The 27,179-nt window shown below is 43.3% G+C and overlaps 1 protein-coding gene across 2 annotated transcripts in view; it reads left to right on the top strand.

Annotated features, from left to right (window-relative positions):
* DNER (delta/notch like EGF repeat containing) overlaps nucleotides 1-27,179 on the top strand; it is a 312,134-nt gene that overhangs the window by 265,771 nt on the left and 19,184 nt on the right. For both annotated transcript variants that reach the window (XM_045078829.1, XM_045078830.1), the window contains exons 9-10: nucleotides 9,280-9,402; nucleotides 19,549-19,662. In XM_045078829.1, coding sequence (XP_044934764.1) covers nucleotides 9,280-9,402; nucleotides 19,549-19,662 — 237 coding nt within the window. The remainder of the gene's footprint in view (nucleotides 1-9,279; nucleotides 9,403-19,548; nucleotides 19,663-27,179) is intronic.

The following is a 27,179-nucleotide window of genomic DNA, read 5'->3' as shown; positions in this document are numbered from 1 at the left end:
CACATCCCATTTCTTACAAGTGTTGCTGTTTTCCTTTTTAAATGGCTCTTGATATTTCCTCTCTGGCTGGCCCTGCCACCACACTCATCCCGCTCGTGTTTTCCCTGGGACGACTGCCATACGTCTTCACTGATTTCTCTGCATTGATTCTTATGGGGCTTTCCCCCATTCACCAGAAAAGTGATCTTCCTGAGAGGCGCACTTGATCTCTCACTCTCTGTCTCCTGCCACCCCCCCCCCCCCCCCCCCCCCCCGCCTTCGTTGAAGGTATCACCTGGTCGGGTGGCTGCCAGCGTCTAGTTTGTTCTCTGCCCTCTGCTCTTCTGCGGACCTCAGCCCATCTCTGCAAGGAGACGGAGCAGCCTGGCTTCCTACCATCGGACTTCTGTCCACCCTTCCTCTCTTGTCTTGAATTTCCCGGCATCCCCCACCCCCCACCCCCCACCACCCCGTTGCTGCCTATACACAACCCACCTCTCAGCTCACTGTCCCTTCCTTGGGGCTGTCTCCCTGGAGCTCAGCCAAGGCCAATTCTCCCACTTCTCCTTCCCCCTGGCACCCTGCCTTGGGGACCACCCCCTTGCTCACACTCACCCAGTTACGATTTCACATGTATTTGGATGATTGTTTCTGTCTGTCTCTTTTAAATGGCCCAGTAGAGGTATTACATCTATTTTCACACATAGGAGGCACTTAATAATTGTATGTTCCATTAAAGAGTGAATCAGTCGAAGATGCAGACAGGAGACCGGAATGTGGCCAGCCTTCACCCAATGACTGTGGAAGGCAGCGGCAGCCTGCAGGGCTGGGAAGACAAACTCATTGCATGAACTGTTAGGATATGACTTACAGCCGGCTCTCCATCATCCGTCTTTCTCGGAAGCCCAGCGAGGGTCGTGCAAATCTGTAGACGGCTCAGCAGCATATAAATACTAAGGAGCCTGGAGAGTCTAAAACTTTAATTTAGCCTCTATGTATGGTCCTTCCAATTTAATGTTTCTGAGAAACACAGCCAGGGAAACATTGATTGATTTGGTTCTTCTCACATCTATTTTCTCTCTGGTTCCGGTGCCTCCAGCAACGAAAGGATGAGAAATTAGGGAGTAAAGAAAGAAGCAGTCTCGGCAACCACTGTGCTCCACGCGCCAGCGAGGCTCTGTCTCCTTACCCAACTGCCTCCCATTTATAGATGTTTTCCTTTTTCGTGTGTGTGCATGTGTGTGTGTGTGTGTGTGTGAGAGAGAGAGAGACAGGGATGTAATTGCTGCATGGAAGTCTGTACAGATACGAACATCAGCATATCTGTTTAGAACCCTCGATGAGATTAATGTGAACAGGGATTCATACCTACTTTATTTCTTTCCTGTTCTTACAAAAATTCCTATTGTGATCATATCAGCAGAGAGAGTGATATTGTGCACCTGCACGCGTGCACACACAAGATCACACACAATCTCTGTCCCTGAAACCAAGCTCTCAGCCCAGTAGAATGATTGCTCTGCCCATCACTCCGTGGTCCCGAAGGGTCTCTAGGGCAATCAGCGAGTTTAGTGACAATTTGAAAGCTCACGGCCATAATAATGTAACAGGCTTTTGCCCACATTTTTAACTCACGTGAGAGAATGTTTGGAGGGTTTGATGTCTCAGGAAGTGGTCTAGACTTGAATCAGGGAGTCTGGGGCTTCCACGTTTTATCATTCAATGTGAAATGAGAGGAAACATCCTCTGAGTTGCTACAAGCCCTTAAAGGAACCACCTCCTTCTCCCCCACTCACTTTAGTCTGACCTTAAAGTAAAACAAAAACAAAAACAAAAAAAAAAACAAACAAAACCCCAGACGCTTCAAATTTGCTCTCACCTTGAATTTGGACTGTGCTGGAGGAGTGAGCCTTGTGGTTTCCCTGGTGTTTTCAACGCATTGCCACATCGCTGTTGGGTTTTGAAGGAGCTCTTTGCTTTTTCTGAGGCAGTGGGGAGCAGAGGTAGCCCAGCAGAGGTGGTGGCTGTGGGTGTTACCCCAATTTGTTACACAGAGTGTGGAAGCCATCTGGCTACAACCAGAGTCCCCCTAGTTTGGGATTTTTAGAGTGAGCTGCGGGGAGCAAGGGAAGAAAAAAAGCTGTGGAGTAGACAGCATGGGGCCAGAGCCTCTCTTCTGTTAAGATGAATATTTAAGTGATGTTGTCTTGGGACAACGTTGAGAGAGCAGAAAAGGAAATGGCAGCAAAAAGCCTTGGCTTTCAATGGACAGAACAAAACCCGGAGATGGCCGTGGTATTCTAGAACCCTTCAGACCCCGGGGGAGTCAAATCCTGGCTCACTGTGCCTTTGCTAAGCCAGTCAGTAGTGGGGGACTTTGGTCTTCCAGGGAGGACACAGAGGAATTAAAACCTAATGGCAGAACTTTAAGCAGGGTTCTCAGTAGCTCCAATAATCAGTCACCAGGTGGGGCTTCTCTCCTCTCTTTCTCCTTTCTGTCTGCCTGTCATCTCTCTGTCTCTCTCTATCTGTTTACTTATTTCTTTTTATTGAACTGTAGTTGACATGCAATTCATATTAATTTCAGGTGCACAACATCGTGATTCGACAAGTCTATATGTTATGCTGTGCAGACCACCAGTAGAACTGTCATCGGTCCCCATGTAACCCTATTACGATGTCATTGACTATATTCTTCGTGCTGTCACTCTCATCCCCGTGACTTGCTCAGTCCGTAACTGGAAGTCTGTACCTCCTACTCTTCTCTCCTCTCTTTATTCCATTCATTTGGTATTTGAATCTGGCTAGCCCCAGATGAACCGAGTGTCCATATTCTCTCCCTGTGGGAGGAAGTCACCCAGGTATTATATTAAACCCATAGTCACAGATGGACCCCTCAGTTCTGCCCCTAAAATCCCTTTTCTCAATGAATGTACTCTCTTCACCATGAAAAATCCAAACCTACACATGCTGAAATGTCCTCGAGTTGTTCTCATGTTCTAAAAAGGATCTAGGACGTTGGTTTTCAAAGGGGTTTATGTTCTCCTGGAGCCATATGGCCATGTCTGGAGACCTTTTTGGTTGTCACGACTGGGGAGAGGTGGGCTGCTGGCATGTAGTGGGTAGAGACCAGCAATGCCGCCCAGCATCCTACAATGTACCGTACAGCTCCCAGCCATCAGGAATGATCTGATCCAAAATTTCAGTACCGTCATGGTCGAGAAACCCTGATTTTGGGTGTTAAAGACTGAATTTTGTCTCTCAATTTCATATGTTGAAGTCCTAATCCCCCCTCCCCAACCACCCCAGTGTGACTGTAAAGAAAGTGCCTTCTAAGAAGGAATTAAGGTTCAATGAGGCCTTTAGGATGGGACTATAAACCAGTATGACTGGTTCCCCATAACTGTCTGAAACCACCAAGGGGGGTGTGCCTACAGAGGCAAGGCCACATGGAGACAAGACTCAGGGAGAAAGTGGCCATCCACAAGGCAAGGAGAGAAACCAAGGCAGAGAGATTTCCAGCTTCCAGAACTGTGAGAAAATAAATTTCTGTTGTTTAATCCCCCAGCCTGTGGCGTTTTGTTACCACGGCCCTAGCAGACTGGTACGCTAGGTAATGCATTCTGGGGACATTCTCGGGAGAGTAGGAAGAACACAGGGTTGACTGTGTGTCCTTGGGCAAGTTTCTTTATCTCTTTGACCCTCAATTCCTCATGGAAGAACACAGGGTTGACTGTCTTTCCTCATCTATACACTGGGACTAGCCATGCCCATCATTTTGGGCTGTCATGAGGATTAAACCAGTTAGCACATGGGAAGGGGCTGGAAAAGCAGATGCCACTCAAGTGCTATTAGATTGTGAGCTTCTTGCAGGTAGAGACCTGCCATTGAGCTTTGTATCCGCAGTAACTGAAAGCTCCTGGCACATTCTGGGCACACCTTAAATGTGTTTTGGTTTAATCAATGGCACTGTGGGTGCTGATCCAACAACTATTTTGAGTATCTTTTCTGCGCCAGACAGTGAATACAGTGTCTGTGAACAGTGCAATCTGTCTTCCAGCTAGTATTCTAGAGGAAGAAGAGAAATAATAATCTAGAATAGGAATTGAAATATGATTTCAGACAGTTGTAAGTATTGCCACGAAATCAGCTAAGTATTAGGATGAATAACTGGTGGGAGAAGCTTTAGACAGTGTTGTCAGAAAATGATCCAGAGAAGGGGTTTTTGCCTTGTTTTGTCTATTGATACAGGTGTGCTCTGTCGGTGATTTAAGTCCTTCAAGACCTGTTGCTCTCGTGAAGGGGTTTTCCCAAGTGGCGAACAACTCTAGGTACTGTCTTCTCTGGATTTACCCAGCAGTTACACTCCAGGAAAACTCAGCATGTCTTAAAAACTGTACCTGTCAGTGTGCATGTAAAACTATTAGGTTCTATGCCTGGAAGCTCATGGAACAGGGTTTTCACCTCCATGAATTTCTGATGGATAGACTGAAGTCCTGAGGGACACCAGAGTATCCTTGTTGTGAGCAGTGTCCTAGACATTACAAGATGGTTACTATCTCTGGTCTCTGCCCACTAAATTCCAGTTGAATCCTCCAATCAGTGTGATAAGCCATCCCTCCCCTCCTACAACTTTGAAAATAACCTCCATAAGGCAGTTTACCTCCCATTGAGAGTTATGATTTTTTTTTTTTTAAAGATTTTGTTTATTTATTTGAGAGAGAAAGAGCACAAGCAGGGGAGGGGCAGAGGGACAAGCAGACTCTCTGCTGAGTGCAGAGCCTGATGCAGGGCTCGATCCCAGGACCTTGAGATCATGGCCTGAGCTGAAGGCAGACACTTAACCAACTGAGCCACCCAGGTGCCCCTCCAGTGGCTTTATAATCTTCTAATCCAGTTGCCATTTTTCAGTCTTTAGACTCTTTGAGCCGCCTTCCTAGATTTCCTTTCTTCCCTGGCTCCCGTGACATTACTGTCCTTGGTTTTTACTCCTCTCCTTTGTCTTCTCCCTGCCCAGTGTCCTGATCTGGTTTCTCCTTCTCCACCTGCCCGTCCGTGTAGATCTGACCTCAGTCCCTTCTTTTTTTCTCTCAAGAGTTTTTCTTTGATGAAACTTCAACACCACTTCAAGGCCACTAATCCCCAAGATGTCGTTTCTACACTATTTAAGCCTATTTTTCCATCTGCGACCTGGACCTCCCTAAGCGAACCTTAAGTTAAACAAAATCCAACTGGTCAACTTTCTCAAAACCCTGATATTCCTTTGGTTGTGTTCATGGCAACATTATCCACTCACTCAGCCTAAACGCAGCGGCCACAGTGACCACGCTCACTGCTCACGTCCAGCTGATCGCTATGTTCTGTCAATTTAAGGAATATTGGAGTGGAATATTCAGGAGCAAGTCATGCAAAGATGGGAGTGGTGGTGATGAAGATAGCTGCCCTGGAAAGGGCCACTCTGATCTCACCCTTCTGATCTTTTTTAATTTAAAAAAGTTCTTTGGACTAGCCTATTTTTCCTAGACCCTGGGCATACTGCCCTGAGCTAATTTGTTTGCCCGAATTAATTACTCTGGGGGGGGGGTGGCAGCCTCATTTTCACAGAAGCCATCTCTTTCGGAAGGAATGCCTATTCAAAAAGTCCGACTTAGGTTCTTGGGTACTCAGTGTAAGGAGTGCCTTGACATTTCCATAAAGATGTTGAGATGTTACCATCCCCGAAGAAATGGTTTCAGAAAATGAAACCTCTATCTTTTTCTTTTCCCGCAAGGAAGAAAAACATCATCAGCTTAATTATCTTTGTAAAATAACGTCCTCATTTGCTTTTCATGTTCCTAGTGGCAGAGGAGAATGATACAGCTTGTGAAGAATGAAACCAATTACGGGTGATTTCATGAAATTTGCTTTTGATTTTTGTGTATGTAAATAACACTTCAATTGGGAGGTCAAAAATGCTTGTAGGGTTATCTGTTGTTCTTCCAAGCTGTTTTCAAAAGATCTGTTAGCAGAGCAAATACGATTGAAAAGCTGTTCCTTGCTACGGTTGGTCCACACTGAGAAGCCAAAAGACAATGAACTTGTTATGTAGGTTACGTGTTATATTTCTTCAATTGTGAGAAAAATCACATAGCATGAAATCTACCCTATTAACACATTTTTAAGGGTACAGTTCAATTTTGTTAATGATATGTACATTGTCGAATAGCAAAACTGAATTTGCAAAACTGAAACTCTATATCCATTGACAAGCAATTCCCCATTTTCCCCTCCCCCGAGCTCCTGGCAACCACCATTCTACTCTGCTTCTCTGAGTTTAACAACTTAAGATGTCTCATAAAAGTAGAATCAGGAAATATTTGTCCTTCAGTGACTGGCTGATCTCACTTAGCTTATAGTCTCAAGGTTCATCCATGTTATAGCATATGACAAGAGGTCTTTCCTTTTTAAGGGCTGAATAATATTCCATTGTATGTATGAACTGCATTTTCTTTATCCATTCATCCCTTGACTGACATTTTGGTTGATTCTATCTCTAGGCTGTTGTGAATAATGCTATAGTGAATATGGGAATGCAGATATCTCTTTGAGATCCTGTGTTGGGTTATTTTGGATAAATCCTGGAAATGGAATTATAATTCATATGATAGTTCTATTTTTAATTTGGGGGATTCTCTCTATTGTTTTCCATAGTGGCTGCACCATTTCACATTTCCATCAGCAGTATACAAGGATTCTAATTTCTCCATATCCTTGCCAACACTTTCTATTTTCTGTGTGTGTGTGTGTGTGTGTGTGTGTGTGTATTTATAATGGTGGTTCTAATAGGTGGGATGCACTAACTCATTATGGTTTTGATTTGCAATTTATGTTGAGCATCTTTTTGTGTAACCTGTTGGCTAATTTGTATTCTCTTACACATTCCACAAAAACCAACTCAAAATGGATTAAAGACCTAAATGTAAGACCTGAAACTATAACACTCCTAGAAGAAAACATAGGGGAAAACCTTCAAAATATTGGTCTTGGCAATGATTTCTTGGCTATGACACCAGAAGTACAGACAACAAAAGCAAAAATAGAGAAGTGGGGTTCTATCAAATTAAAAAGCAATACAGCAAAGGAAGCAATCAACTGAGTAAAAGCCAACTATGGAATAGGAGAAAATGCTTGCAAAGTCTCTATTTGATAAGAAGTTAATATCCAAAACTCTTGCAAAAAGAAAGGTTTTCTGCTGAACCCAGATCAGGAGTCAGCAAACTTGTCCTCCAAGAGGCCAGCTAATAAGGATTTGTGGCTTCGCAGACTATAGAGACTTTGTTGCAACTACTCAGGCTGCCTTTGTAATGGGAACACAGCCGTAGACAATGCATAAAGGGATGAATGCGGCTGTGTTTCAATAAAACTTTATTTATAAAACCAGACTGGGATGCATTTGGCCTGTGAGCCAGAGTTTGCTGACCTTTAGTGTAGAGCAGGGTTCTCTGCATCTGGCGCTGTTAGCATTTTAGTTGGATTTTTTTTCTTTTTTGGGGGAGGTTGGTCATGGAGGGCTGTCCTGTGCCTCCTAGGATGTTTAGTAGGATCCTGACACTAGATAGCAGTGGCAGCCTCCTTCCCCTCCACCCTAGTCGCGACAACCAAAAGCCCCTCCAAGCATTGCCAAATTCTGGGGGCAAAATCATTGTCCATTGAGAAACTCTGATCTAGCTGATCAAAATACTGATGAAGAGTAATAAGAAATATTTCCCTAAAATTACAAAAAGTATGGGAAGATGGAAGAAATGAAAACCATGGCCTGTTTGTCTCAGGTAGGTCAAGGTCTCAAAGGGGCCGGTGTCACTGCCTCATTTGGGAGAGCAGTTCAAAAACAGCCGAAATGGCAACAAATTTGAAAACTGCTTTGTTAATAATACTATTCAGATAGGAGCTTAATCTACTTTTGCAATAGGCATGAGAAACAAAACACTTTAACACATGAGCATGTCCTAATGCAACTTTCTGAGTCTGAGGGTTGGCTATGAGTTGGAAAGCTGGGGGGAAAAAACTAGTAGTTCTAGTTCTCATTTGAGGAAGGGTTTATTTTTTCTGCTTATCTGAATTCAGAACCAACACAGGCAGGGTGATTTTTGAAAGCACTCACGTGTTTCTCATTGTTTGGACAGGCCAGGAAAAAAAAATGGCTTGGTTTCACTGCAAATTGGCACTAACGCATGTTTTTGAAAGTTAAAAACAGTATAACATTCATGAGTGAATCTCAAAGAATGTTGTCTTCTTGTCCTTCAGCATAAACACCTGTGCTGCAAATGGAATAAAAGTCATCTTTATTGAGAAACTGGTAGTTTCTTTTTCTTCATTGCTCTTATTTTATTTTTAAAGTACAAAATATTATAATTGAGATAATAGTTCTCTTATTTTTTTAAGATTTCATTTCTTTCTTTGAGAGAGAGAATAGAGGGAGAGGGAGAAGCAGATTTCCTACTGAGCGCAGAGCCCGACATGGGGCTCGAACCCGGGACCCTGAGATCATGACCTGAGCTGAAGTCAGCCACTCAACCAACTGAGCCACCCACATGTCCCAAGCAAATCACAATTTTAAATTAAAAAGAATTACTTCACTTTTTTTTTTTAACAATTAAAAAAAATTTGACAGAGAGAGAGATCACAAGTAGAGAGTGGGGAAGCAGGGGATGCGGGGATCAATCCCAGGACCCTGAGATCATGACCTGAGCCAAAGGCAGAGGCTTTAACCTACTAAGCCACCCAAGACCCCAGAATTACCCCATGTTTTATCAGGAGTGTCTGTGAAGCCTTTTTAGCTGACTTTCTGCTTAAGAGCAAAGGAAATACATGGATTCCTTTCTCTTTTAATTAAACCATCCTTACTTGCTAGATCCCGCTTTCTGATTGGAGGAGTGGTGCACATCCTTGAAAGGAGCTCTTCCTCGCATGCTGTCAGCCCCGCGCTGATTATCCCTGTCTCCTGTGGCCATGCTGATGCACTCAGATCCTGGTCTCTGGGTCACTAGTGTCGTTGGACATGGTGTAGTAATGAGACCATCTGGTGGATAAATGGGATCACTCCTTTTATACTTGGGATCCTACAAAGGCTGATGAGAACGGACTCTTCCCAGCCTTCCCAGAAAGCCACATTGCAACTCGCCCCCAGGGGACCCAGCTCCCTAAGTCCCCTCTGTCCGTGCCCTGCTACCGTGGCCGACCCGGCTGCCTTCCTTGCAAGGCTGGTCCAGCGTGGGTTTAAGTGGAACCCTTTGACCGCAGGCCTTTTTCTCTGCCCTTCAGGTTACCACGGCCTCTACTGTGAGGAAGAATATAACGAGTGCCTCTCTGCCCCTTGCCTGAACGCCGCCACCTGCAGGGACCTGGTTAACGGCTATGAGTGCGTGTGTCTGGCTGAATACAAAGGTGAGCCCCGCTTGGCCTTCTTGTGCCCGAGTGGCCTGCATGACGTCATGGATTTCTCAACCCAGATGCATGAACCTCGAATCGGAGCATGACCTTATTCACAATAAAAACCAAATGCTGGAGATGGGATGATTTATGGGACCGGAGAGAGCGATCAGCCCGCCCAGGGTTTCCTCCTGATAAGCTGAAAAAATCTCTCTCCTGCCCTTTCCTTCTTCTTGTCTCCTTGCTCTTTTCTCTGTTAAATGTGTGCAAAGCCAACGGTAAGAAGTGAGCCTAAGTGCACCATCAGACACAGATGGGCGGACAGGGCTGTGGAGACCGTGGGGGAGGGACGAGTGCTGTTCTGCGGGGCTCGCTGGGCAGAGGCAGGAAGCTGTGCTGTCTGTCAGTGCAGGACGCACGTGAAATCTCACATGTTGGCAGGAAAGTTAATCCTTATTAAATGAGTCAGTTGCAAGGGAAACGTTATTAGCTCATTTGAGTGGACACGTGTCAAAGTCACTCTGGAAAAACAGCCGACATCGACAGTGGTTATAATGTGCAGACCTCGTTCTAAGCCCCCGTGTGCATGAACCCACACAATCCTCCCAATAATCCTGTGAGGTGGCAGTGGTGTCCCTCAGGAGCCCAGCCAGCGTGTCCCTAGTGCCTTTTCTTCTGCCTCCCTTGTGGGCTCAGTGGTGTGGCTCCATTCAAGCCCAGATGCCCTTGGACGGCACCGTGCCAGGAAGTCCTGTTTATCAGCTGCCACACACATTTCTCTGAGCCACAACTTCAGAGCTGGGTTTAGATTTTTGCAATGCCTCCGTGGGCTCTATTTATAGCCATTTCATTGAACCTCTTGCCCCCAGCCCTGCTCACTTGATACCATCCATCTGCCTGGTGACCTGGCCTTGTGGCTACTGTCTCTTCCCACTGGGTGGACTTACCCTTATTTAGTGGTCTTTCTGGTGGGCCTTGAGGGTGTGTAGGCCACATGGATGAACTTGATCTGGTCTCTCTGGCTGGTAGGGATGAGGTGGGGCCAAGCGTTTGCTTTATGTTCAGGAGATCTGATGCTTCTCTCCGAGCGTGATGCCTGTTGAGAGCCAAAGTCCACCACTTCCACCAGGACAGATGTGCTGGCTTCATTCACGTGCATTTCATTCCAGGGTTTTTGGGGTATTGAGAAATAGGGAGTCTGCTCGATTCTGGAAAGAAGAATAAAGGAGCAGTGAGTCAGGAGACCTAAGCAGCGCATCCTAATCGTGCTGCTGGCTTCCTACTGAGCCAACAGTAATCTCTGAAGCTGACTGGTCTTTATATTGTCAATACAGAGTAAGGGCAGTGATACGTACTGACATTTTGAAATTCTTCAATGACAAAATTAGTCATGGATGTGCTTCCAAAATTACAAATTCCAAATTCTACTGTTGATGGTACAAATGTCCTATCTTTGAGGCATTGTCCATGCTCTTATCCTAAGCAGTAACAAATACAATTACCCATGATGGGCCACAGATACATATGTTGATCCTTCTCTATATGCTCTCAATTCTATCCCTTTTATCTTTCTGGGACTGGCTCTCTGTGAGGGATGATCCAAGAAGGAAAATGACCCCAGAGGATAGCCCGACATTTTGGAGGATTTGGGTTTTCAAGAAAAGAAGGTGGATTCTGGGAGCTTTTGTGCACAACAGGGTTAGGGGAGAACTGCATCAACGGCTGGCAGGGCTCCAAGGATCCTTAGTTTACGAAGAGGAAGTACGTGCTGTGAATGTGTTCCATGTGACCTAATGGGCTCTACAGATCTCATGGAGACTGGCTGACCTCTAAAACATTTGGACCGTTGGACTGAACTGGTCCTTTATTTCCTGTATGGCTGAGAGAAAATGGTCTCTCTTCATTCATGGAGAGCCCTGAGCCTCCCAAACTGGGAGGCCTCCATCCTGCCCCCTTAGTAGACAAGGCTACCAGTTGGCCAGCCTGTCTAGCACTGGAGGGGAGTCTGCAAGGGCTTCTATCTCTGCCTGATGTTGGCAACCTTCACCCTGGCCAGCACGGGAAGTCTGTCCCCGTGCAACTCAGAAAGGGAAAATAACCTAGAAAATAAAAATGAGTTGCAGCAAGCTCCACCAACTGCAGCCACTCAGGAGAGGAAGTGAAACGAGTAATGTATATTACTCACACTTGAATCTGGATCTGGAAGAGCCAAAGGAGGAACTATTTCATGATAGAAGTGAAAACATGAGGAAAGGGAAATCCTGACTGACAAGAAAGGAAATGTGGAGAGAAGACCCAGGCAGTCTGTTTCCGTCTAGATGGTGGATGGTCCAGAGGAAGAAAGGACATTTGGAAATAAAACCAGAATCTACTAATTACTAGAAGGAGGAATGTATGAGCTGGAGAAAACTGGAGTTTTCAGATAGAATGAATGGGTTTGCAGGGTGCCGGAGGGATTAATGAAGGAGATGAACACAATTTGAGATTTCCTGGTAAAATTTCCGAATCTAATGATGAAGAGAAATCTTTTTTTTCTGTAAGCGTCTTCAGAGGGCGTACAGGTTATATACAAAAGAGAGAATCAAATCTGCACTGACCTGCTTCTCTCTGTAATGAAACTAGCAATAGTGGAGAAATGTTACTGGCTGCCCAGTGCAAAGGGTGGGTGGTCAAGGGTCCTTTACGTTTGAGGACAAAAGAAAGACATTTCACCCATTTAAGGGTACAGAAAACATAACACTGTGTCCCCTTTCTAAGAGAATTATTTTAAAAAAGTATTCTCAGTTGGAACTATATCAGAACAAATAAACTAGATAGGGGAAGACAGAGAACAGGAAGGAGAGAGTTGAATAGACTCTTTAAATGCAGGGATAAACCAAAATAGATGATATTAAAGTGCTGTGGCTGGTAGTTTAATGGGGAAGAAGAGTCTTTTGAAGACAATAGATGTACTTGTTTTACCAATTAGTTCTGCTGTATAACAAGTCACTACGAAGTAGCAGTTTGAAATGACACCCTTTTAGTTGCCAACAGTCCCATTGGTCCAGGCATGTCTTTGGGGACTCCCTTCTTGGGCTCCCACAAGGCTGGAATCAAGATGTTGGCTGTACTGAGTTCCCATCTGAAGGTTGAATAGGAAAGGGTCAACCTCTGTGTTCCCTCTGGTTGTTTTACAGAATTCATATCCTTGTGGTTGCAGAAGTCATGGCAACTTGCAGTGAAAAGGAGATGAAAGAGAGCTTGTGCTCTTTCATGTCTCTCACTTCAGCAAAGGAGCCTATACTCGCTGAAGATCTCGCCTGATTAGGTCAGGCCCACCTAAGATCAACAAAAAGTGAACTGATTAGGGACCTTAACTGTATCTTCAAAATCACTTAACTTTGGCTCTTGGTCCAAAGCTCACACACAAGAGAAGGGTGTGACTCATTGAGGGTCCACCTCCATTATACCCATTCTTCAGGAAAAATTGAAATGACTGCATTCGAGTTTGCTATCGTTTTAACTAAATCCCTGAGTTGAAGGGAATGGGGAGGGAAGGGTTGGTAGACATACATGCATGTTAAAGATCTCATCCCAGTGGGCAGGTAAAGTGGTCATGTAATCTGGGTATATGTGTAGAGACCTTTAGGTTTAGATTTAAAATAAGTCTTTTTAAGGCAAAGCCTAGCAGCGTAAATGGTTGAACTTCTAAAGTAGGAGTTGTGGAGCTGGGGTGGTGGGTGATAGAGGAACTAAGAGAGAGGTGAGGGGGTTAAGTCATAGCCTCCAGTCCAGGGGAAAAGTGATTCACAAGATCCTGTGTCTTTCTCTCCTTGGGGGATGGACATCAATCCCTCGGAAGCATTTCTCCAAACATATACTTACATATAGGACATGTGCATAAACTCAGCAAACTAGAGGACAGGTGGGCAGCACCTCTGGGGTTAGAACTTACCTCTGGGGTTAGAGCTTAGGTTGGTGGTATGTTGCGGGGAGGGGGTTGGGACTTCAACCTCTTACGGTACATACTCATTTTTAAGTGGTATTCTTTACTATTTTATGTTAAAATAGAACTCAGATGAACATGACTTTCTATAAAGAAAACATGTAATAGGAGCTCAGCAAAGTGTGGCTAAGAACATTTTGAAAACAGAAAGCAAGGAGGGGGAACTTCTGCCAGTGTTTTATTATTATTTGTTTGTTGTTCCGACATTCATGTGTTAGGGGTGTGAGAACGGAGAGCTAACCAAAACTGAATAATTGCCCAGTGTCTGTAATAGTGTCTGACCCTTAAGGAGGAATTGGTATAAATGGGAAGGAATGGTTCTGTTTTGTTTTTTTCATAAAAGGTATTGGAGAAATTGGTCTGCTATGCAGAAGAAGAAGTGTTTTTATGCACTGCACACAAATTGGGAAAAAAAACCCTTTTCAATGACTTGCTGTCCTCCTTGACTTACTTGCCTCTGTCTTGCTCTTTATTTTACGAGCAAGGTTCCCTAGATGACTGTAGATACCATCTCAATTTGTAACTTTTTTTTTTTTTTTTTTAAGATTTTATTCATTCATTTGACAAAGAGAGATCACAAGCAGTCAGAGAGGCAGGCAGAGAGAGAGGAGGAAGCAGGCTCCCTGCCGAGCAGAGAGCCCGATGCGGGGCTCGATCCCAGGACCCTGAGATCATGACCTGAGCCGAAGGCAGCGGCTTAACCACTGAGCCACCCAGGCGCCCCAATTTGTAACTTTTTTATTCTTTTCTTGATCCTGTTCAGTTTGGATCTTTTCCACACTGTCTGGCTAAAATGGGTCTCCCGGTGACCTCACTGAAGACTTTCCAGGGAGATCCTGGAGCCTACCCCTCTAGCTTCTGACTCCCGGTTCCTGGGTGCCTGCTTCCTTGCCCCATTGACTGCTGGCTCCCTCTTGAAACTCACTGTCCTTTAGCTTCCTCCTGCAGCCCCGTCGCTGTCCCCTGACTCTTGTCTCCCTGCCCTCACTGAATCCTTGCCCTCTGGACGCCATGAATGTCACAGGCCCCAAGGGTCTCCTTCTTATCCGCACCGTCTCCCTGCTGCCTCTCCACCTTCATCCAGTCCTGCATCCACCCACTGCAGTGTTGGTCCCGGAGCATGTGATCCCTCCCTCCTTGACCTCTCCCAACCTGGCCTCTGTGTTTGCTGTGACATTGATGGTCAACCTTGTAGAAATCCCCTCTGTCTTATGCTAAATCATCGTCTCCTGAAAGGCAGTGACTATGTAGGCTCTTTTCCTGTTAGTTCTCTGCAGTTCTTGGTGTGGTGCCTTGCACAAAGGCAAGTGCTCAACAGCCGTCTTTAGTTGCATTGTAATTGTTGCTTAACACACTAATTAAATAAAGGAAACCAACGTAAATGTTTTCCCAGAAAATTTCTGCTGTATCGTGAAATTGTTAGAAGTGAAGTGCGTGGAAGGACTTAGAGTAACCTCTCTTTGGACATACCAAAATGCTCATCTGTCCTCCCAAATTAGCTCAGAGCTAGTTCATGGCAAGTCTTTCAAGACTCTGCTTAGTTTGTGACTTCATAGTGTCAGAAAGTTAAGTTGCCCCATATGCCATTGACTTTTATTTTAGTAGAACAAACTAAATGATCAACCGTATACTCCTTTGGAATTTTTCCTCGCCAAAGTTAGAAAATATTTCGGCTTTTAAGTATGAAAATGATGTAACAACAATAATCAAATTTTGGAAAAAAGAAAATTTGAGATAGTTCATAGCTTTATAACAGAATACAAGAGCAGTAAGCATCTCTCTTGTTTCTGTCCTTTTAAATTTCCGTGTTTTCATGGTTACAATGGAATATACATACAATGTTTATATTGTTCTGCCCTTGCTTTCCTTTTGTAGTATGTTTCATTTAGATATTGCTAGAAGTCTGACTAATTCTATATTAAATAGCTATGTAATATTCCCACAGGGGAATGTTTATCTGTTCCCTTGTGGCATCTGATGTGAGGCTTTTATAAACGATTTTGAAATGAACATCTTTATGCATATAATTTTTATACTTTCTGAGTTTGGCGGGGTTGGGATTGGGCTTTGGAAACGACATCATTGGGTTATACGTTCAGTCCCATGGTACCTAATTGTTCAATTAAAAAGTCTACAGAAATTTGTAATTGAAAAGATGAGAACATCTTGTTTGCCCCAGTTACTTTTTTCTGGGTAACCAGTGAACAAGAATTTTTGGGTGTTTTGTGTACATAGGCCTTCTCAAATAGTGGGATAGATACCAAAATGGATAAGTCAGGATTCCTTCCTTTTTTAGGCTAATATTTAGCCAGAGGAGCAGACTGAGGCTGGCGCACACACAAGAAATAATGAGGCCAAGGTCAAGATGTCAATTATAATTTCTGAAATCGTTTAGAAGAGGTTGGCCTCTGTGATGGTTGAAGCACTGGGACATTTTTTGTGGAGGAAATAAGTCTGAATAAAATAAGACGATGTCTTAGAACAAATATTAAATTCAAAGGACACTTAGAGTTAATTCTCTTTATCTGGTTTTATTACCTAAAATAGTGACTTTCAGTTTTCAAAATATCAATCATGACCAAATTGCGATGGCAATGAAGACTTGCCATTGGTGTGCTGCTCTTTGAATTTTCGGTCATTTTAATTCTAAAATTAACTTCTATACAGAGCCCTGTTGGAATAGAGATCTTTTCAGAAACATTGCCTCTCTCTCCCTTAATATGAAAAGTATGAATTTTTATTAGTTTTGACTGAATTACAGTTTATTTTTGCTTGAGACTAAACATAAGTTTCGTAATAGTGCGTGCTATGTCCGCTGCCAATGGGTGATGCATGTGTCGTTCCACAGACTTAATTTGAAGTGTGGACCTGGTTTTCCCTGACAAAATAGGGTGTTTTTGAGGCAGATTTGGAATGGCTTCTCACTCCTCTGGCAGTCCTACCTGTGTGTCAGCCAAAGTACACTGACCATCGCCCCTCCTGGAAGGATGGGATTCTGGTGGTACGTCCAGAATGTCTTCCATGCGTTAGATCATGGCCTCTGCTCTGAAGGCCCTCGGAGATTTGTTGAGGGATGAGGGGATCAGACAGGAGAACAGATAAGTCATGCTTTAACCCAATTAAACTTCATCATACTGCGAATCTCAGTGCTTTCAGTGCACAATGGTGGAAAAATGGAGCTCTGTCTCCAGAGACTCAGGTTCAGCTCTCTAGAGAAAGAGCATTGGAGTTAGGTTTTGACAGATGGAATGTGCCAGGTGAAGACCAGCGGGCAGAGGGAAAGGAAGGCATTCAGGTCAGAGGAAATGGATGGCCAGCACAGTGTGGTACTGGCACTCAGGGCCCCTGGGGAAGGGGGGCCTGCGAAGGAGGGTTTTGGTGGAGTCTCTTTGGCACATCGGTGGTGTTCATGACTCTCTGGTCTCTGTCTTCAAGGTTTCCAGCACATGGTTGTTCAGCTCTTAAGATAAGCTGAGCAAGGGCACCTGGGTGGCTCAGTGGATTAAGCCTCTGCCTTCAACTCAGGTCGTGATCTCAGCGTCCTGGGATCGAGCCCCACATCGGGCTCTCTGCTCGGCGGGGAGCCCGCTTCCTCCTCTCTTTCTCTCTGCGTGCCTCTCTGCCTACTTGTGATCTCTGTCTGTCAAGTAAATAAATAAAATCTTTAAAAATAAATAAATAAATAGCTAAATTGAAAGATTCTTAATAAATACTATAAAAAAAAAAGATAAGCTGAGCAATATGACAAATGTTTCTTATAAAGGGATTAGCAAGGTTTAGAGTATAGAAACCAAGGGCTTGCTGGGGACTTTAAGCCCATCTCGCTTCATAGCCATTGTGTTTCCATGAAGATGAGATGCCAGGAAACTCTCAATCTCAAGTGACCCAGTATCTTTTGAAAAAGAGAAGTGATGAGGGATAAAATTATTGCCAAAAATTAAAAAAAAAACCCAAAAGATTGAAATTACTATTATCTTGGGTGTTTTCATTGAATCTATCTTACTGAAGTCTTTTAAGGTTGAGATGTTCAAATATTTAGCTTACAATTTGCTTTTCTGCCTCATTTGAAAAACCTGGTCCTGTGCATGCTCATGTGTTCATTGTATTAATATTATGCAGGCTCGACTGGCTAATGTATTATTAGAAACCCAGTAAAGATCATCCTTGGTCATTCTTTCTTTAGATAGAATGAACATATTTTTAGATGCCAGATGCCAGGCATCTCTGAACTTTGGCTCTAACTGTATTTCCCATTGCATTTGAAAGCATTTTCTGTCACCTGGTTTCCATTGATCAGCCCCGTGGGAGCTTGAAAATATGAAGCTCTTTGCTTTTTGATAAACACTTTGGAGCAGAAAAGGCTGCTTTGCATTTTATTCATTTGATTGAGCCCATGCTACTTGGGAATCAGTGAGAAAACAGAAGCTTCTGGGTGAAAAGGCTGTACATACCCAGGTGAGAAAAAAATGACCGGTTTCATGCACATTTTTACATTTTTTTGATCTTGCACATCGCTTGGATTGCCTGGGTTGGTTAAAGTCAGTGGAAGTCACCAAGGCTCATTCCAGTCACTGGAGACAGGGAGGGAGCTAGGATGGGGCTTCCAGGGTTTGAGGCCCACCGGGCCCCTGGTCGGTGCAGGGAGAAAAGCCAGGCAAGGATCTGAAAGGCACTTTAGGAAAATATCTGGCAGAATATTATTCATGGGTTGGGCATGAGGGGCAAAGGATAAAATGGAATGAAAAGCCATCTATTCCAACTTTGCCAGGCTCAAAGAAGTTGTTAGTATGAACACAGATAGGCGGTTCTGTTTCTCCTTCCTCTTACACTGTTTTGTCTTTCGTGAGCCCAATTCTGAAGACACTGAAAAAAAAAAAAAAAAAAAACGATAGACAAAAATCTCGAGAGTAATTTCAGTGACTAAGTGATGAGTCACTGGGTGTGGCAGTCCTTTGCACAATATGAGCTCAGTGATGAAGTGGAGAGCAAATTGAGTAAATACCATCCTGTTCCTATTTGCTTTCTGCTTATGTGTCGCGAGCCTGTCAGGAAGGGCAAACACATCATTCTCTACATTCTTATATGGAATATAATGTAATCTCTCTTCCCCTCCAAAGGGCAAGGGATGAGGGAGAGAGAGATTAATCCATTCATCGATCTTGGCCTTCTGGTGAGACAACAGCAGAAATCTTACCTTTCAAATAGCATTGAATTTTTAAAGTTTTTAATAAAATTATAAAGCACTAATGACTCACTGAAAAGAAAAATTCCACCAATATAGAAATCCCTGATGTGAAAGACAAAATAATTCAGTCCTTCAGTCCTACTTTCGCATCCACACATAAACTTTTTTTTACACCCATGGGAAACTGCTTTTGCTGTAAAGATTTTTAAGATGTCTGCTTTTTTGTGAAATGGGTGCTCTGAGCTCTGTAGAATTTTGTATGTTTCCAAGGCCAGTCTGAGCTCACTCTTGCAGACTAGTTAGCAAGGACAGGCTCAGATTCGGATCACTGGGGGTTTCAAAATCCTAGCTTGGGGCGTAAGGCTATTTGTCTCCTAGCGTTGTTGCCAGGATCCAGTGAGATGCAAAGCCCGGTGCGGGGACAGAGCCAGTGGACAACAGAGGTGATCTTTGGTACGTGGTAATTGGATTTAGTCTTTTAAAATAAAGTCCAAGGACCCCAGGGCTCCCTTTCTGTTCTGTAGTTCCCCAAAGTAGAACCAGAGTTCATTTCAATATCTGACTCCACATCTTCCTCATCACGAGGCTGTTTATTAATTATATCAATATCTTATAAAGGATGTCTGGCTCTTCTTTGTCTTTTGGAGACTTACAAAACATTCTGGTAAATGTTGTCTTTCAGGGCTCTAACTTGCTGTTTCCCAGACTTTGATACAGGTCGTCAGAGAAAGTACAGATGCATGACGACGATGGGACCTCAAGACAGAGAATGGATTTGTTGTGTCCTCATGGGCGAGTCTTCACGATGGTTAAGAGTGGGCACATGGGTGTGCATGCTTACACACATGCACACCCATGTGCACACACACACGTGGGCCTCTGGGAATCTGCCTTCTTGGAGTTCTGGGCTATTCCAACGCTTTGCTTTTAAAGACCACGGGGGCTATAGATCCCTTAATGAGTGACCCCTTGTGTGTCTGTCTCTCCACAGGAATACACTGTGAGTCGTACAAGGACCCCTGCGCTAACGTCAGCTGTCTGAACGGAGGCACCTGCGACAGTGAGGGTCTAAATGGCACGTGTGTCTGTGCACCCGGGTTTACAGGCAAGTGATCCGGGAACTGAGTTTTAAATCTATCCCCAAATCCCAAAGGTGGCAGCTGTTAAAAACAACAACAACAACAAAAAACCCAAAAACCAAAAACCAACTGAGAAATCTCCATGCATATATTATCGCAAAATATGAATACCTTTGCAAAATGCAACTAGGCATTGCTTGGACAATGATCTATTTTAAAACAATTGGCTGTGTTGTCATTAAATGAGGTTCTTCTGAACGCAGCGTCTGGCACGGAAGGCTTGCTGACATTGCCATTGCTGTACGTTTCCAGAGCCGTAGCTGGGAAACATGAGAAATGAGCCATTACACCAATAGCTGAGAAAGTTCAAGTGTTCACGGACGAAGGGGAAAGGAAGGATTGAATGCGTCTTTTCTAGAAATTGCGTTTGGTGACCGCATTTATTTTTACTGAAAGATGCAACAGTGGCGGGATTTTGAACAATAAGGGGAGGTGGCGGTGGTGGTGGGCAGCGAGAGGCACAGACTTCAGCTACCGTGTTGATTGTTAGGGAAGTACAGATGCTCGAGGTGTAGAGAATAGGTAGAGAAAAGGTCCGAGAGCGAAGGAGACTGGGAGGGCAGGCAGGGGACAGGGCTGGGTGCTGGAGAAACATTGGTGGCCGCTGACCTCTGAGTGGGAGGAGTCATTTCTAGACTAGGGATCCTTCTAAATCACTGCCTACCCTATGGGCTTCAGGGAGGCCTTGAATCCCTGAAATTGGATTTCAGTGAAACATCTCATGTATGGGTATCTGTTGAGAGGAGGCTCACATTTTCCTCACAGTCCCAGAAGGAACTCTGAACCATTGGAGTAGAGAAGGCTCCATCCTTTGCTTTTGCATCAGAACCCAAGAATTCTGGAATGGAGAGTATAGGACAAATCTAGGTATTCAGAGGTTGCTAAACCAACAAAAACATCCAGGTCACTCTGGTTTGCAAGTTGGGAAAGGTTGACATTTGAAGTGCCCACAGAACAAGGTGGGGTCTTCAGCTGCAGGAAAGCCTGTGTTAGCTCGGTGTGGAGAGCAGCTCGGGGCGCTCGCCTCTCTTCAACTGAGCAGCACGGCCTGGGGGGTTTCATAGAGCACGGTCTCCTGGTCCATCTCTGGGGACCCTCTTTTGTGCCTCTGGAGAAGATGCCAGCGGTCAAGATGTGGGAGAAGCGACTTCTGATCTTCCTTCTATTTATCTGTGTCACATCCTGTGTTTTCCTTTTAGGTTTTCCTGAGACTGAGAAGTGGGCTCATTCCAGAAAATGATTCGCAGATGGTTTTGTTTTGCTGACTGGTTTATAAACACACACAGACATTTATACTCATCAATGGATGCAAAAATAATATTGGGGAAGCATTCTGGGTCTTTTTTCCTCAGACATTTTTATCTCACAAATCATAAAAAGCTTGGGAGAAGATTAGAAGATATATGCCTATAGGAAGAAACCCGACAGCTTGGAGGTAGCCATTCATATCTTGATACATATATCCAGAGATCTTCCTGAAGGTCCGTGTGTATGACATAGAGCATTTAGTGTATATGCATTTATATTTGGATAAAAGAGAATCATATTTATCCTACTATATTGTAACCTACTTCTCACTTAAAAATACATGTATATCATAAATGTGGTTCCACCTAAAGAAATAGCCTTCTGTTTTACCATTTTTGCTGGCTGCCCTATAGCTCATTCTATAAAAAAAATTTTTTTTTTTTTTAACACATCGCCCATTTAACTTTTTGGGGGTTGAGAACTTTTCCCTATTATAAACAACATTGATATGAGTATTCTCGGATGTACATCTTTGTGGACTTGTCTGATTATTTCTTTGAGCTAATTTCCTGGAGTCTCAGGGTCCAGAAAAATATGTACATATTTCCATACTGCTCTTGAGAAAGAACACTGTACCAAATTTACTTCTACCAAGAGTATACAGGGACATCTATTCTCCTAACTTCATACAGATACTGAGAATTGTCATTTGGTGGCCAAAAACGCCCTTTAAGCGTTTTTGTTTGTAGGTCTCTGATTCATAATAAGATTGTATACTTTCAAAATATATGCATGGTCATTTGTGTCTCTTCTTTTATAAACTCCGTATTCATATCCTTTCTTTGCTTTTCTACCATTTATGTTAACCAACCCTCCTACCTTCCTTTCTTTCTTTTACTTTAAATTTTTATTTTAATTCCAGTTAGCTAACACTTAGGTTAATCTTTATTCTTGACTTGAAAAAGCCCTTTTTAATAGGCATATGACATTTTATATTCCATAGGTTACAAATATTTTTCTATTGCTATTTGCTTTTCAAATGTATAAGATGTTTTATTTTCCTATATTATATTTTATTTTTGTATTATTAAATCTTGATATTTTCTTTTGCTTCCTTTTCTTGTAGTTTCATGCTAGAAAGACCCTACACATCAAGATTTTATAAACACTCTCCTATATTACCCTAATAACATGAGTTAATTTTTGTGCATACAAATCTTTAATCCATTTGAAATTTATCTTGGTATCTTATGGGAGATAAAATGCAATCTTTTCTCCAGAACACTTACCAAATCTTGAATTTCCTAATCTATATTCGCTCTTAGATATCCCTCAAAGATACATTGAGCTATAGAATTTCTTCTCCCTTCCATTTTTTAAAAGATTTATTCATTTATTCTAGAGAGCAAGAGAGAGGGTGAGGAGGGACAGAGGGAGAGGGAAAAAATCTCAAGCAGACTCCCTGATGAGCCCAGAGCACTCCTTGGGGCTTGATCATGGCCTGAGATCATGGCCTGAGCTGGAACTAAGAGTGGGATACTCAACTGACTAAGCCAGCCAGGTGTCCCCCCCCCCCCCCTTTCTTCTTGCGGGTTTGCTAGCTCAATAAACGGTATTACCGGCATGTTGGGTTTTTCTGGGCAGAAACCAGGGGCACATTTTGTCCTTTCGTCCTCTTCTTCCTTACCTACATCCAACCACCAAAGAATCCTAGAACCTCTTAGACCCTCTCACTTCCTGGAACCAACACCGGGCTGCCTTCCTCTTCTGCCCACATTAGTGCAGCCCCTCTAACCGGTCTCCCCACACCCCTTTGCCTTCATCCCTAATGCCCTCCCCACACCGTGGAGACCTTATGAACTGATCTGTAATCCTGTTGCTTCCTACTTAAATGTTGCTTATTGACATTCATTGTTTTTAAGAAAAAGATTTTAAAGCCCTTAGGTGGTTGTCCAGACCCTAGTGGTCTGGCCCTATCCAGCATTTCCAGTCTTGCCCTGGCTGGTTCCTGAACACCCCGAGTCAGGATCTTCTCAGTAGTGTCCTTCCCTCCAGGACAAGGATAAGTGCCCTTGCCTCCTGGTCCCCTCTGCTCCCCCTCCCTGCCCCCAGGCATCTCTCCGTGGTACTCACCTTGATCAGAGGGAGCGGTCGGACTCCTCCGTGAAGCGGGTTCTGACCTCACTCTAAACTGGTCTTTGAAAACAACAAATGTCTATTTCCCTTCAGCCCTGGTGACTGTTCTGGCTGCAGAGGACCACAGAACAGTTCCCAAAGTTGTTTGGAGAACTGTGCTGTTAATATCCTTTACAGAACACTGGTCCCATGAGATGCTTCTTGGAAAAAGCATCTGTGGCTGAATGAATTTGGGACATGATACCATGTGGATATTCATAAAGGATGTCTGGGAACTACAGGCTCTGAGAGGTTGTACAGTAAGGAATTTAATTTGCCTTTGTTTTATTTTCCAAATATTTTTGATCATAGAACCTTTCTTCCCCTTTAAGAAGAACCTAGAGTATCTTGAGAGTTAACATGCATGGAAGAGTCTGGTGGTAAAATACTCCCTTCCACCACGTCAGGAGTGATGCTGCCTATCCTCTTTGAATTGCTACCCTGGCACCAAATATCTTTATTTTAACTGAGAGTTGGCAAAACTGACTCTTGTTCCACTATTAAGTACTCAAAAGCCCCAAAATTGACTAAGTGGAGTGAATTAGACCAATCATTGTTACATAATTAGACACTCAATCCAACGGCACATTTACCTTATGAGATTGGCTTTTTCAGCTTGGGTTTATTTTGCTTTTCTTCCAGGGTGTTTAGGGGAGACGTTAGATTATTGATTTGAGGCTCTTCCTTATTTCTCATGTGTATAATTTGGGGCCATAAATTCACCCTTCAACACTTCTTTAGCTGTGGGGGCACCTGGGTGGCTCTTGATTTTTGGCTTAAGTGATGATCTTAGGGTCCTGGGATCGAGCCCCATCTCAGCTTCTGCATTCATCATGGAACCCGCTTGGGATTCTCTCTCACTCTCTCTCTCTCTAAAGTAAATAAATAAAATCTTAAAGAAAAATATTATTTGGCTCTGTCCCACAGATTTTATGTCATATTTTCATTTTCATTCAATTTTGTTTAGGTCCCTTTAGATTTTCTCTTTGATCTATGGAGTATTTGTAAGTGTATTATGTAGCTGGGCCTTGTTTTTTTTTTTTTCCCCCATGGACTTTTGGGCACTCCTGAGTTGCTGGCTTCTCCAACATCTGGTCTGGAACATAAGAAGCCAGAAGAAAACTCAGGAGTTCACCGCCACGTTGTTTCGTGGGTCCCGAGTTTCCCTGCCAGTCTGTCTCTTCCTGACCTCTCAGAGTCTTCTCGTGTTTGTTTTTCTTTTCTTTTCTTTTTTAAAGATTTTATTTATTTATTTGATAGAGAGATAGAGAGCACAAGTAGGCAGAGTGGCAGGGAGAGGGAGAAGCAGGTTCCCCCCTGAGCAGTGAGCCCAATGGTGTGGTTCTATCCCAGGACCCTGGGATCAAGACCTGAGCCAAAGGCAGAGGCTTTAACCCACTGAGCCACCCAGGCGCCCCTCATGTTTGTTTTCTGTATAAGGTCGAGAGTTTTTGCTTGTTGGAAGAGTAGGAAAAATATTTCTGTCTCACAGTTTTGGAAGCAGAAATCTCATTCTGGCTGCTTTTAGGATTTTTCCTTGATTACTGACTTTTAACAAATTAATCACAATGTTCCTTGTTGTGATTTTGTTGGTGTTTATCCTGCTTGGGATTTGGTGTAATTCTTGGATCTGTGGTTTTATAATTTCATCAGATTTGGAAAATTTTTAGCCATTATTCCACCAAATATTATTTTATGCCCTACTTCCCTTTCCTGGGACTCTAATCACATCTGTTAGACTACTTAAAATTGTACAACAGGTCACTGAGTTTCTACTGAGTGTAAAATAAAAATTTTTTTTTTCCCTGAGACTCAGTGTATTTAGCTCCTATTACTGTTGTCAAGTTTACTAATTTATTCTGCAGAATCTAGTCTGCTGTGAAAGTCATCCAGCGTTGTCTTTAATTTCAGATAACTGTATTTTTCACATCTTGATGTTCCATTGGTTCTTTTCTATATCTTTCATTTCTATCCTCATTTTGTTCATGGTTTCCTTCACATTTTGAGCAAATTCCTTGTTTACTCAACATCATCCATGATTTCTGAACTTGTGTCTTTGGACTGATACTTCTTTCGGTTATGGATTACATATTCCTCTTTCTTTGCCCAGCTAACAGGCCTTGTGTGGATGGATGGATGGTCCTTGGGAGTTATGGAGTGTTTGGGTTTTTTGTGTTTCTTTTTTTTAGTGCTGGCCTTCCCACCTTCTCCCCTTTGTCCCCCGGCAGGTATGTAAGTTACTTGCTGGCATAAGTGATCCTTTCAAGGTTTGTTTCTCTATTTGGGGGGAATGGGTCTGTGGTCGCCTTTCCTCTAGGATAGAGATGCCCTAGGGCTGAGGTGCTGCTTTTTTCCACTGAAGCGCTGGGTGACCAATGAAATATCTGTTTTTTGACTTGGGAGACTTTGAACACAGGCCTCTAAGAGCTTAGGGAACTGCTCATGCATCACGGTGTTTGCCAAGGCTATGGAGTTCCAGTGTACTCACACACAGAATTCAGCAACAAACTCAAGGGGATGCAGGACATCTCTAATGCTCTTTGTCTGACTGGCTCTATCTTCTTTGGGACGCTGTCCCACACGTTGCAGCTACCTCGTCTCCCACAAAGTCCAGTTGTCCTTGGTTCAGGGAAACACTGTGTTCTTTCTCAGTCGGCTGCAGGCAGGAAGCCAGGACGATCACGGTACTCAGCTGTTCTGTTTTCCTTCTCTTGGGTGCACTACCTGTTGCCTAATGTCTTAAAAGTGTTTTTTTTTTTTAAATATATATTTCATCTGCTTTACTGTGGTAGGCCAAGAGAGAGCTTTCTGTCACTCCATCACAGTGGAAGAAGTTCTAGATAATTTTTAGCATTCATTTCATCTGGAATAAAGTATCTGGAAGCAGGAAGGAGATATAGTTAATGTATCCATTCCCGTACCTGGCACACAGTAGCTCTATATTTAATGCTCGGTATTCTGATTATGATTTTCATTGATATCATTCATTGTAGGCTGTATTAATCAAAGGGTTTACTCACAGCCGTGACTTTTTAGATTTTTTTTTCACTTTAATGGATCTGAGTAAAGCATACAGAATTAAAGAGCACATGTGTAAATTTGCATAAACACTATCAAATTTTGATGCCTACTCTACACACTGCTTCTTAGAAAGTAGTAGATTGAAAAGCAATTGTAAAAGATTTAAAGCTCAGACTCCGATTTCCAGCCTTAGTCAAGTAGAAATTTCATTATGTATTCTCTTTACAAATGTTACTCAAGCACAAGAGTGATTTAAAAGTAATTGATTTTTTTCCCTGACTCGAATTAAAAAGAAAGTAAGCGAGTCAACAAAAAAAGTCATCTGGCTCAAGCCAGCAAAAGCATAAAGATTTATTAAGTCAACTCTGAGTAAGGCAAGGTGATATAATACACCAGGAACTCTTCTAAAATAAGCTAGAATGCATATTGATTGAGTGGAATGGTAGGGTGCACAGAAAAACGTAATACTCATACTATGGGGAACTTGAAATGAATTTACATACAAATGAATCTACATATAACAGAGTCACTCTCCATGGTTTATAATAAATCTTCAAATACCTTGTGTAAGACTGATGTCAGAAAGCATGATCTCTGTAAGGCAGAGAAGAGCGGTCATGTTTGGGAGTCTTTTGGTTGAAAATTTGCCTCACGAGTCACCCCATCCATATCCCTATGCCATGCACCATGCGTCTCCCCAGGGGTTGGCCAGAGCACCTGTGCTGTGGAAGTAGCTGCTGGCTGTTTGCATCCCAGACTGGCATGGAGTTTGTATCATTAACTGGTTTCATTTAATCCATCCCTAGTGTGGCCCTAAGAGCCCAGTGATGAAGAAATCCAGACAAGGATAGGCTTGGGACTCTCTCTGGTACCCCAGCCCTTTGGATCCCAGGTTTTACATATTTCATCCATACCTATGGGTTCATTCCATTTCCCCCATCATTCTCTATCTCTGTCAAATCCTTCCAGTTTGGAGTTGGGGGGCGCCTAGGAGGAGACTAACTTACAGACTGCGGACTTCTCCCAACTACATTAGCGC

This window comes from Mustela putorius, unplaced genomic scaffold (assembly GCF_011764305.1).
Source record: "Mustela putorius furo isolate JIRA1106 unplaced genomic scaffold, ASM1176430v1.1 tig00000275_pilon_pilon_pilon, whole genome shotgun sequence".
NCBI classification, from domain to species: domain Eukaryota; kingdom Metazoa; phylum Chordata; class Mammalia; order Carnivora; family Mustelidae; genus Mustela; species Mustela putorius.
The sequence above is the reverse complement of the archived record's forward strand: the minus strand, read 5'-3'. Positions and strand labels throughout refer to the sequence as shown.